Genomic DNA, 13,703 nt, shown 5'->3' on the forward strand with positions numbered 1-13,703 from the left:
AATAAGTCAAATTTGACATTGCCTCAAACGCATGCAGAAGTTTATTGATCTTAATGAGGAATATTTTAGAAAACAATTAAGTAAAATCCAATTATGAATAATAGTTTTTGTTTGTGTATCTCAAAACTTTGTAACAACCCTCGTATAACAGAGTTTGATAAAAAAACTCATGTTTTAAATTTTGTTTTATGGGAAACCGACATCTGGCACACGCTCGAAATTTTCGTTCTGTATTTTATGTTGTAATATTATTCTAATAAATTTATTCCGATGTCTGAAATTCCTACAATATACAGGGTTAGTCATAAAATATTCATTCAATTTTTAGTGAACCATCAAATAATTTCAACAAATATTGTTTAGAAGTTTCAATTTTATCAAAATGCTTTGCGTCGTGTCGATGTAAATTAATAAAGAAGACGAATTGTCAATTTTTAGTAGCATCCTTCCCTAGGAACTTCCACTCGACTCACCCTGTATTGATTATCGTGACGAGGTTTAGTTATAAACAATTTATTTTTTCATCAATCATCGATTTAACGTCAGGTACTATATCTATTCGAAATATACAGGGTGTAAAATACTTCTAATCTCATCATTTCATCACGTTTCCTATCAATTCAGTTCGTGTCCAACAAACCGTATCGAACAAAAGGTCCGCGTTGTGAGTAGGGTGAGTGTATGGTTGCCATGGATTTATACCGATAACTAATTTCCATTCGGAAATTAAAAACATTTAATTGATTCGAATTTGAAGGGATATTAATTAAAATTTGCTTGTTGTATCACTCTCGATATTAAATTGTTCTTCATAGAAGAAGGTTTTCAACGTGTTTTCCACCAAGGTGTAAAGAGATGAGGTTTGGGCTATAAGGAGGATGATCGTGAATCATATCATTACTAGCATGTCGATTCAGTTAAAAAATCATCACCTTTATGTTATCTCTGATCCATTTGATGAAATCTTTTACTTATATCGTTTTTTTATGGTAAAGTATGACCCGATCTTGTGTTCTATCTCTACAGCTCTTAATTGACATATTTTTGCAGATATTTCAGTTGATTTTGTTCAGTTCTTCTGTTTGGTTTCTTCTGTGATAAAGTACCTTAAAACTGATAATATATAGGCAATTTACACTACTTTCATTGAGGATTCAGTTATTTGTGAAGATATATATATATATATATATATATATATATCCATCATTCATTCATTTCAAATTTTTTCCTTTTCGTCCACCTCTTTGTTCATAAATCTCTCTATGAATACATGAAATATTCAGGTAGCTGTTTTTCTGGGTATATAAAAAAAAATTTACAATTCCTCGAGATACATACCTGATCTTTTTTGATTCCCTCTCCATATTAAATGGAAATTTTTCTTTTGTTCTTGCGAGAAACGAGGACATATACAAAATTATGAATTGAAAGGACTTCTGGAAACATTAAGATCGTATTTTCTCGAAAAATATTCGCCAGGACCTAAATGTAAATATATATATGGAAGTTTTTGAAACTTTTCAAATTGATTTCGTCTACTGAATACAAAATATGTAAACACAAAGTTATTGATGAATAAATGAAGAAATATAACCTACCAGGATTCCATTTGTTTCCAACAATTTTGAAAATTATGACTCTAAACTATAATATTCACGTACCTTTTTCCTGTTTTCATTTAATCTCTTTAATCAAGACTTTTCATGTAACAGATTTATGTCAAACTTTGACATATGACATCGATACTGAAAGAATTATTAACCTCTAATCATCATGGCATATTTAATTTGATAAAAATCTATATATGGAAGTTTTTGAAACTTTTCAAATTGATTTCGTCTACTGAATACAAAATATGTAAACACAAAGTTATTGATGAATAAATGAAGAAATATAACCTACCAGGATTCCATTTGTTTCCAACAATTTTGAAAATTATGACTCTAAACTATAATATTCACGTACCTTTTTCCTGTTTTCATTTAATCTCTTTAATCAAGACTTTTCATGTAACAGATTTATGTCAAACTTTGACATATGACATCGATACTGAAAGAATTATTAACCTCTAATCATCATGGCATATTTAATTTGATAAAAATCTATATATGGAAGTTTTTGAAACTTTTCAAATTGATTTCGTCTACTGAATACAAAATATGTAAACACAAAGTTATTGATGAATAAATGAAGAAATATAACCTACCAGGATTCCATTTGTTTCCAACAATTTTGAAAATTATGACTCTAAACTATAATATTCACGTACCTTTTTCCTGTTTTCATTTAATCTCTTTAATCAAGACTTTTCATGTAACAGATTTATGTCAAACTTTGACATATGACATCGATACTGAAAGAATTATTAACCTCTAATCATCATGGCATATTTAATTTGATAAAAATCTATATATGGAAGTTTTTGAAACTTTTCAAATTGATTTCGTCTACTGAATACAAAATATGTAAACACAAAGTTATTGATGAATAAATGAAGAAATATAACCTACCAGGATTCCATTTGTTTCCAACAATTTTGAAAATTATGACTCTAAACTATAATATTCACGTACCTTTTTCCTGTTTTCATTTAATCTCTTTAATCAAGACTTTTCATGTAACAGATTTATGTCAAACTTTGACATATGACATCGATACTGAAAGAATTATTAACCTCTAATCATCATGGCATATTTAATTTGATAAAAATCTATATATGGAAGTTTTTGAAACTTTTCAAATTGATTTCGTCTACTGAATACAAAATATGTAAACACAAAGTTATTGATGAATAAATGAAGAAATATAACCTACCAGGATTCCATTTGTTTCCAACAATTTTGAAAATTATGACTCTAAACTATAATATTCACGTACCTTTTTCCTGTTTTCATTTAATCTCTTTAATCAAGACTTTTCATGTAACAGATTTATGTCAAACTTTGACATATGACATCGATACTGAAAGAATTATTAACCTCTAATCATCATGGCATATTTAATTTGATAAAAATCTAGTTTACACGGAATAGTTACGAAGTAAACACGTTTCTGTGGAAACGGTCGAAATAATTCATACCTAAGGACGTAACCTTCTGGAGATACCTGTGGATATTGATTTCCAACTTTTATAGATTGCAGTCATGGAGAAAAACGTGCCTTGGTAGCTGATTCCACAGACTTGTTCTTCTCCTAAGAAAAGTGTATCGATGAATTGGCATCTCTAGGCATCTGCAACCAAACTATGTGTTCATGAGCCACGTCTACTTGTCAAGTAGGATCTGCAAAGACTTCTCTAGGTGGCTTTATGTTTGACAGCTCGGGAAAAGAAGAATTGTGTAAAAATTTACTTTGTCAAACAATTTATATCAGAAATATTTAGTCTTCATTGGTTGTCTGTTAAATCTTTCTCCTCTTAACGCGACTTCCAGCTTTGCGAACAAAAAAATAGACGAACTGTGCCAAATCAGGGCTATATGGTGAGTGTTTAATCTCTGTGAAGCCGCACTGTATAATGCAGCATTATCATGAAGCAAGCGCAAATTTAATCACGTCTATTTCCGATAATGTTTCGAAGGAAGTGTCTTAGTACATTAAAATAATATACAAGGTTCACTTTTTGAAAAGTTTATTACTGATGCGTGCATATAGATTTTTGCGAGGCCAAGAACTCATATACCATCATAACAACCCTCGTATATAAGGATAGAATACATACTATTTAAAATACGGTGTAGAAATTCGAAATCAGAGATAGTTTATTACAATTACAAGTTTCCTAAATTACAAAACATGACGTAACATCCTGCTACAATTGCTGGCGAATTATCGCGAATGAAGATACGTGATTTAGGAAGCGTCGTATTCCTCCAGAGACCCCGGCCATTGTCAGTGAGTTAATGAAAGGGGTACGTTCCTAAAACTTGATTCTCGTCGCCGTAGTATTCCCGCTATAACCTAAGTACGCCCAAAAGGCGAGAGAGAAAGAGACATTTGACCACCAAACTTCGATAATCGACTAAAGCCATAAATTAGCTTGTGTACGAACACCGCAGCGACATCTATTATTTTCTCTTCGTAGAATATACCAAAAGGATTCACGGATTTTATTTCCGGTAATTATATGGAGAAAAAATTATTTGATGTATGAAACTATTATAGAAAACGTTTGAAATAAGATGAAATAACAATATTACCAACATATACATTGCAAAAAAGTTAATTTTGTCATATAAAATTGAAAGTTAATGGTCCATAGTTGAGAGTTAAGTTGCCTTCTGGAACTATATAACTTTTCAAATCCAAAAACAATGTGTTTGGCTGACGAATGTCTCACACATTCCCCCCACTATATTTTTTCGATTATCGTTTGTCCTTTTGAGTGATTTATTATCTCTTTTGTCTTCTATTGCGTTTTTCCTCTCCTTTTTTATCACGCTGGAATATTTCGAGTGGTGTGTGGAGATGCCTGTGGATATTTATCTTGAACTTCTGTTGTAACGTTCTGGAAAACAATTGCTCTAGGTGGATAGCTCCGAAGAGCATTTGCCCTGGTAAAACAGCGTCAGGCCAGTGACATTTTTTCCATGTTCTAAGCTGTCCATGATTCTGGATCGAACTGCTCTCTTCTGTATTGAGACTAGCATCTTCAGGGTATGCTTGGGAATCAAGCTCCAAATCTACGATCAATACTCCAAACTAATCTGGGCCTTGTAGAGTATTCTAAAATTTATTATTCTATTCATATTTCCTCAATATCCCTCTTAATATTTCCTCTTCTCATCCTCCGAATGCACGATTTCTAATTTTTCTCATTTCAGAATGAAAAATATGATTAAAAAAACCAAATTTCTACTCTACGTTACATATGTCGAATTCGACTTTAATTCGAAAAACTAATTCCATCTTTCTAGGTCGGGTACCTTGACGTAGCCGTACCTCCCGATTTTATTCCAAAAGATACCTCCGGGGACGTTATGGTCCCCGAAGGAGGAACTGTTAAGTTGACTTGTAGAGCCCGGGGACATCCGGATCCCCATGTGCAGTGGCGGCGAGAAGACGGTCACGATATTGTTATTAAGGAGCCTACAGGACTCAAAACATCAGGTAAATATAATTTCTGTGGCAAATACGACATCAATTTGTTGAAATAAGTTGTTTAGAATCAAAATTTTGATTTTTTTGGGGTGCTTTCGAATGGGATGGAGACATTATTCACGTAAAATGACCCTGATGTAGGTAAATTTTCCTCTGCAGCGATAAATTTGTAGTGGAGAGACAAAAGGAGAAGTGAAAAAGCCTCGACAAACAAAAAGTAGTAGGTTTCACCTAATAGCCAAGGAGGAGATGTCCAAAAAAGCGAAGTAGATTTCAAGGAGGTCTACGTTGGCCCGTCCCCAGAAGTCGAAGGGGAAGTTTCCCCTTGTGATTTGAGGAAAAAGCCTTTCAGTAATAATCCAAGAGGTGAGAAGGATATTTCTAGTGAAGGAATTGGCGGCTTGTATAAACATTAATTGCTCACAGGACAAGATATCCTTGAAGAGATCGTTGTTAAGGGAGAGGATGGATTCGTCTGATGAAGATGAGGCTTTTCTCCTCAAAGCCTTAAGAAGAAGTCGTTCGCTCGTACTTGAAGATTTTATCCTTTTTTTCGAGAATCTCCTCCATCTCCTGCACCAATCCGAAAATTGATTTAGGACTTTTGGATATCCATGAAGATGATGTCGGCGCAATGCTTTTAGGTTGATTGCTTGAATCTCGTAGCTTTGGTGATGACATTGTACCTAAACTTTTCGAGCTTGAATCCCAATTGGAATTTCGTAATCACATTTTGCTCGATGTAAAGATCCCATATCTTTAATCAGACTTTACCAACGACGCTGTTGAGGACTATGAAGCGGGAAACTTCATATTTAGTAAGATTTTTACCAGCTTTAGGTATGATAACTGTGCTGTAGATTTTAAATATCGAGGAAAGTGTTAAGCAGGCGCTGAATAAGGCACAAAGCTGAGGAAAGACAAGTTTTTCTATACCAGCTTTTTCATGTTCAATTTTTCAGTTAATACGTCTTCTAGCTCGCGCATTTTCAATCGACGATCATCCAGTCTTGATTTGTGCAACATTTAAACTATTACCCACAAGAAAGTAACAAAAATAGGAAGTTCTTGTAGATAAAGTTCTAGAATTCAAATTTCCTCAACTGAATAATGGAAAATATTTTTATTAGACTTTACTTTATAACTTGAATCAATTTTTCAAATTCTAAAGTTGAAAATTCAGTTTCTTCACGCAAATATTCTTTTTGAACTAAAAATTGAATTAAATTCATGATAGAAAGTGAGTTTCAGACTTTTTTTTCTAATTAAATATGAATCTGTTAATACCTTAGCAGCAATTATAGCTCAGCAAGTACGAAAAAACTTGGAAGTATTTTGAAAATTTGATGAAAAAAAATTCAAAAACTTCAACGAATGCTAATATTTTGTTTTCTCTCAAATTTATATCGGATTTATCAAACGTTCCTCGTATTTTAACCCCTAGGCTACGTTAAAATTTGAAATTCTAAAAAAACAAATAATTATGATCCATAATCATGAAGAGAACTTCTCTATGGAAACCGAAAGTTCGTAAGGAGATTAGAATTCGACTAGGGAACAAAAAGCAAAATGATTTTCTTTTTTCATTATAAATAAATCTTTTTCTTGCTTGTTCTCCCTTGATAATTGACATTTTTTTCAAATAATTAGTACTAATTAATCCTTTTTTTCTTGAATTCTTCTCATTCGTTAACTAAATTCCAGCGTGATCGAATATCATCCCAAGTTTTTTTCTTTTGGTTAAATTATTGACAATAATCACAAAATTGGAAACAAATTTTGATCTTGTTCATGAAGTTGAAGTAGATTTCGGTTATTATCACAAAAAATTCTACTGATTGCGCTTACACTGTTCTAAATTGGTTTTCCAATTTGGGCGATACACCGACTGCTTTCTCGTATCCAAAATAACATAAAATTCAACACCCAAAGGATCTTTTGAATCACTAATAGTTCCATCTATCTCACGCATTTTCAATCATCGACGAATTCTTGAATTGCTACTTCATACACCTTATTCCCTAGATTCAGCCCCTTTGGATTATTTGGGTCGTTGGCTAACGATTTACCAACAATGAATAGGTGATTACGGCAGTTAATGGCTATTTTGAGAAGCTTGAGGATTTTTTATTATGTTTACAGTATTTCGAAGTTTGATTTATATCCAATTATCAATATTCGAATTTTTCGGAGAGAAAACTAACAACTGCAAGTTACATAACTCCTTTTCGTTTTTTAATTACTCCGGGATTTCTAATATCCGTTTTTTTAAGTGATTTCGATTAAAAAATACCATTATACACATAGTATCGATTTTACACCGATTATATTCCTTAGGGCACATTTTGTCCTAAAATTAACATTTAAATGGCGCGTTACTGTTCCGGATGCTTTGATTTCCGATTCACAAATCTTCTCCAAATAAGATGAATCGCATTCCGGAAATAAATTAAATAAAAATTCCGAGAAAATAAGAATTATAAAAATATATAAAAAAACTGTATATCGATGAAAAGTTGATAACAAATAAGGAGAATATTACGATCTCTCTCGAAATTTGATACGCTCGATGTAAAAAAATCCCATTTTTTCAAAATTTACCATTTCAAAACTCGTTACAATGAAACACAGCGTTAAAAAATCAAATGTTTCTACATCTTTCTTCATTATTATCTTTTTGTTTCTCATCATTCCATCGAATCGTATTCTATTTGAACAAATTTCAAGTTAAGTGTGTGGAAAAGCGTATATTTCATGAAAAACCCTTCAGTACGTTCCTGATTTATACACGTTTATGATTGTGTCTTGACACTCTTTTTTATACGAGAGAACTCTGTTTGACCATCTGCAACCGAATATATAAAGTCACAGTCACAGCTTGAAGAATCACCTTCTTTTCCGATAACGGGGTGATGTTTCCATAGAAAGACCACAAATATGATTATTATATAGTCCGGTCAATTTAGTCAAATATTGGTAGAAAGCTGGGTGTGTGCTACAAAAATTATTTGGAATTAAAACTTGAAGTTTTTTTTTTCGGGTTTTCTGGAAAACTGTAAGTTTCATCAAAAAAAACTTCAAACCAAAGTTGTAGATCAATAAATTCTCTATAAAAATGGTATCTATAATTTTTTTTCTAAGAATTACCATTCCTGAGATATCTCGATTCTGAGATTCTAAACTAAGACAACTAAACCTTCAGTCTCCGAAGAAGATAACTTGGTTATCGAAACGTGCGTCAAGTAGAAATAACACTGAATTGTATGGACAGGTGAATGTCCGATGAGATGTTGCCGATATGAAGTAATACAAGTTTACAAGTAGTAGAAGTCTCTAGATGGTTTGCAAGGAATGACGTTAGCCTACGGAGGTTATGTATTTCTTGCAAATCTTCTACTTCTTGTAAACCCTCTAAAAACTTTTTCATATCGACAACCCTTCATCGGACATCCACCTGTTCATAAAATTCAGTGTTATTTCTACTTGACGCACGTTTCGATAACCAAGTTATCTTCTTCAGAGACTGCTAAACCTTCAGTATCTGAAGACGATTGATTTGATGAAGAAAATTGATGTGATAAAATATTTTGTGTCTTCGTTGACTTGACTAAAATGAAAAAAGTAAAAACTCAAACATCTTTTTCCGAGCTATAACTGCGAAAGTTGTCGTCGAAGTCGCATTGATCTTCCGAAAAAGCAATATACTTAGGTGGATTCCTAGTAGCACAATAATAGGTATTGTAAGATTCCAAAACGATCGTTTTCAACTCCCAAAGGATCTGTACTCACGAATGCTACAGGGGATATAAAAAAATTCTTTATTCATCGTGAACATACATTCGGAATAAAAAATTGTACATCTAAACATTTTGGATTATCAATTTTTGATACTTGTTAAAGCGAATGAGAAAATGCAGCATATAAATCAACTTCGTCCTCGAATGAAAGATCTAAATCACGAAATCAATAAACCATTTAATAAAAATTGGAATCTGATTGAAAAATATTTCCATACAACGTCATTTTTTACCTCTTTCAAACGAATTTTCTATCAAAAAATATCCAAAATCAAAATTATTTATCAAAAAAAAATATCAAACGCGTCCCAAGAACAGAAAGATAATTGCTAAACAATTTTTATTCTTAAGATATCTCCAAATTTTGACCACTAGTAATAATTTAATCGACCTCATTTCCTTTACACTTAAAGACGAGCTCCTCAGCAAAGTTTTCCTGTACATCATTGCATCCCAAAAGAATTTTTTTTATCACGTCCGTAGTTTAAAAAAAAAAACACCTTTTCGATCAATAAATGCCTTTTCTGTCCCAACATCCGATGCAAATGTGTCGAGGTTTTCATCACCCGAAACAAAGTTGTATTAGTGATCGTAGAATTCGTGGAATTTCCATATCAACAACACTAATTATAAACTTGCGGTTTTGCTTAACCTTCTCTTCAATTGCAAGACGTACGACCTCGTTCTTCATTAAATTATCTAACCAATCATTCAACCACATTATCATTTGGTTTAACTTTCTTTGCATTAACACGTCAGTTACTGCTGCACCTTCTCGGAATTGCGAAAGAAATAGAAACAAATTTACTTCGCGAATACACCTCGTACTAATAAAATAAAAAATTGATTCATCCAATTACATCCTTCTTTGTATTATTGGATGTCCCCTCGTAAAATTTAATATCTCCAAAGGTATTATAAGAAATCGCGAAGGCACATCATTGGTCATTGCTTTCGTAAAATGTCTCATTTTTGTTTTATCTTTAACATTGAAAATTTTAAAATTTTACGATTCAAATCCATATTTTTGACTATAATATTGTAAAACCCACCCCTTCATTTATGTTTCAGTATCATCTTATCAAGGAGAAGTATTGATATTATGGAAAATATCTCGTACTGAAATGGGCGCCTACATGTGTATCGCTTCAAATGGGGTTCCACCGACAGTTAGCAAAAGGATTATGGTCAATGTTCACTGTAAGTGCCCATTTCTTTCACCCCTTTAATCAGTTAACCGCATTTCGCGTCTTTTGAATTTTACCAGCCGCTTTTTATCAGGAAATAAAAAAAAATCAGCGTTGATAAACGAAACTTCTTTCTACTTTTATTTTTTTTGTGTTCTAAACAAATTCAAAAATTTTCGGTTCAAATAATGCTAGCACTTTATTCTTTGCCCCAACTCAATTAAAAACTATTTCTTTTAGTTAAAATTTTGTCTTTCCTAATTACAGTTCACCCTGTAATCCACGTACCGAACCAACTTGTTGGGGCGCCATTAGGCACAGACGTTACTTTGGAATGTAACGTCGAAGCTTATCCGAAATCCATCAACTACTGGGTTCGAGATACAGGTAAGGACTCGAACTCATGACTTTGTATAATTCAAAACGTAGACCATCAATTTCATACCCCAATCTTTAATCTCTTCGTCCCCATCCCTCATGGCACCAAAATACCAGTACCCAAACCCCTTGTTACCTTGGAAGAGGTTCCAAGATCTGACAAAGATGGTGCTAAGCTGCTTTTGGATCAAGGCCCAAAAGCAAGAACTTACTTTTGCTTTTGAAATGTCTTACTCATAGATTCCTCTTGTTTTATTGTACCAATACTGAAGGTTTCGTGAATAAATTTAAGATCTCAGATTCTTCAAAAAGAAGCCTCAAAGCAGTTCCTGTCGGTTAGTCCGTACACCTCAAGGAAACTAACTTGGAATTCCTTTGCTTTTTGTATCTATAGAGACCGACCAAAAAGTGTTGGCCTCCTAGGAAACTTAACGTGCCTCATCTACCAACGCTTCACATAAAGCTGTGGTTGATGAAGCAACTTGTGAAGTCGTTTCCAAGAGATGGAAATCGATTCAAATACTTGATATCAAAGTTTCCAGATTTCTCGACAGTAAAGTTAAGGTCTGATCCACAATTCATCATAACCATGACGATTCCTCAAAGAAAAGGGTGGATTGCCTTCATTCAATAAAGGAGATGTGTGTGAAGTGCAAACTGAACGATTTTGTCAAGATATTAAGGAGATTCCAAGGAAGATGGAGCATCTCAATGATGGCAAACTACTTTTAGACGCTTCAGAGAGATCTTCCAGATGTTTCCTGCGAGCGGAAAAGGGACCAAAAGAAGTCTTACCAGGAAAAAGTGCTTACTATGAAAAGATTTTCTTTTTTTGTGAAAGCATCTTGTTGACTGACCCCTGTTCATCATTCAGCCACAAAATCTTCATTTTTTTTTCAAAAAAATGTTCTACAACTTTTCTTATGGATTTCGACAGCAAGCAGCTTTTCCATTAACAAATTTGGGATTTCCAAACTATGGATCTTTTTTAATTTTCCTTCCGTGATGTTTGGAAATATTGTTTGCTAATACTGGAGACAGTTTTCCCGACAACTTCCACAATAAAAATATAATCCTTGGACCCTTACTTGACTCAAGGAATTCCAAGTTTTCTTCTTTTGGAAAGTCACCTTTCTTTGTCCTGACAGCACTGCAAAAAGTTCTTTCATCTTCTACACTGTTTCAAGACACCTCCTCTTCTATTCCTTTTTTTCCAAAAACGTAGAATCAAACTGTCAACACTCTCCCTCGGGACAGCAAAACGAGCAGATTTGGAACGCCTAGATTTCAGCGGAGCTATGCTAATTATAGAGTTTCGGCACACCTCTTCAGTGATTTGTGTAAGTCTATGTGTGTGCTCACGAAAATTTGACTTGATAACTTTGTCGATGTTCCCTTGGCAGGGAAGTCCATCGACTGACTGCTGTTTCGGATTTTGGACTACCTTTTGAAGATTTGATTGTTCTGAATGTTTGGATTTATTAATCAATGAAGCAAAAAAAAACTGTCGTTGCTAATAGATACATAGTTGAAGATAATTGTCTGACCAAAAGTATGCAGAAGTTGATCTCTCTTTCGATGATATTAGAAGTTTGAATTATATCGCAATTTCAAGTGTATCAATCTTCTTTTTTACAAACTTAATGATGTATGAAATTATGGAAGTTTTGAAGGAAACTAGAACATGAGGAAACGGATCAACTACACTATTTACATACATCCGTTTATAAATAGTCAGTTAGTTTGCTAAAGTGGAAACTTTACTCGAATTGTAGAGAAAATATTTTCTCCTCTTTCATATTATGTTTATGGGGTAGCTTTTTATTTTAGATTCATTTCGAAAGTTTCTTTTCATATGATAATGACTTTTCTAGTTGTTTTAATATTATTTTATTATAATGTTCATAAATCTACGTAAAATTTTCCCAAATACGTCGATTTTTCCGTCTTGCGCTGCTTTTCTAACCTCTAAAAATTTCTCACTAATTTCAAGTGTTTCATGGCTGAAAAAATTTTAATGTCTTACTGGATGTAAGACTGGTCTGCTATGTTGCCAACACTGGCATTAAGCTAAATTATTGATATGCCAGAGAAAAAACATGTGTTTTCGTTGAAATATCACCGAACTGCTGAGTCCTTAATTTGTTAAAGAAAAGCAATCGTACCCTGTTTAATACCATAAAAAATATCTTTAAATTTAGGTGCTGTGATCTCTCCTACTTTGCATGATCTAACTTTGTTTCCCGAATATCCAAAGCTGCCTTTCTACATACTAGCGGATGTTAAATTCGATTTAATCCGTCTCTGTCTCGATGCCAATCTTTGTATAACCAAAAATTTAATGTATATCGGAAGAGTAGTGATAAACGATGCTTTAAAGGAAATTTATAAATGCCGTCAAGTGCTGTCTTGAGATCAATTATTAAACTCGCCCATCGAAGATAAAAGAAACTGTTAGCATGACGTCGAAGTGATTAATTTGAATACAGTTAAGAGCGTATAATCAATAAAATGTAATTTCGTGATAAATTACACGACGTTCGAAAAGTTAGAGGAAATGATAAGCGTTCTTAGTATAAGCCACAAAAGAGAAAGAATCGTTTCGCGAAGTGAACTATCTAAATTTATATTTAACTTTCAAGTTTCATAATTGTTACCACACTCGTATAATGGCTTATAATATCTACATCTTGTCGAAACTTGTATCGGACCGTAACGGTGTAGTTGGTAAGGTTGTCGAAGTGCGTCATTTCCAACCAAGGATATCGGAGTTTCGAATCTTCTGTCGAACGAAATTTTATGTTAAATAAGTAACTAACAGTAACAAACTATAGAAAAAATGGTATAATATACAATTCTAGTGAACTACCCTTCAATTTCAAGTTTCCGAAATGTACAAAAAGGATCTATTCATTACCCTATTTTTTCTAAACCTAGCCTGTATTTGAAAAGGCGAAAAACTCGAATTTGATAATATTAAAAATACTTTTTTTCCTTGCTAAAATTCCACTTTTTTATCAGGCGAAATGGTAATTTCGAGTTCTAAATTCGACGTGCAGGTATCCAGCAAGTCCCCGTTTCACGTGAAAATGAGTGTGATCGTAAGAAATCTACAAAGAGAAGACGCCGGCTCGTATCGCTGTATAGCCAAGAACTCCCTGGGAGAAGTCGAAAGTAATATTAGATTATACGGTAAGATGTTTTTACACCTTTTAAAGTATGCCCGGAAAATTGGAGAAACGAT

The 13,703-nt window shown here is 33.1% G+C and overlaps 1 protein-coding gene across 2 annotated transcripts in view; it reads left to right on the plus strand.

Annotated features, from left to right (window-relative positions):
- Nucleotides 1–13,703, plus strand: part of LOC130893293 (lachesin-like) — a 101,485-nt gene that overhangs the window by 75,835 nt on the left and 11,947 nt on the right. For both annotated transcript variants that reach the window (XM_057799276.1, XM_057799277.1), the window contains exons 5-8: nucleotides 4,914–5,106; nucleotides 9,966–10,094; nucleotides 10,349–10,468; nucleotides 13,481–13,651. In XM_057799276.1, the coding sequence (XP_057655259.1) occupies nucleotides 4,914–5,106; nucleotides 9,966–10,094; nucleotides 10,349–10,468; nucleotides 13,481–13,651 (613 nt within the window). The remainder of the gene's footprint in view (nucleotides 1–4,913; nucleotides 5,107–9,965; nucleotides 10,095–10,348; nucleotides 10,469–13,480; nucleotides 13,652–13,703) is intronic.

Source organism: Diorhabda carinulata, chromosome 4 (genome assembly GCF_026250575.1).
Source record: "Diorhabda carinulata isolate Delta chromosome 4, icDioCari1.1, whole genome shotgun sequence".
Taxonomy (NCBI): Eukaryota; Metazoa; Arthropoda; class Insecta; order Coleoptera; family Chrysomelidae; genus Diorhabda; species Diorhabda carinulata.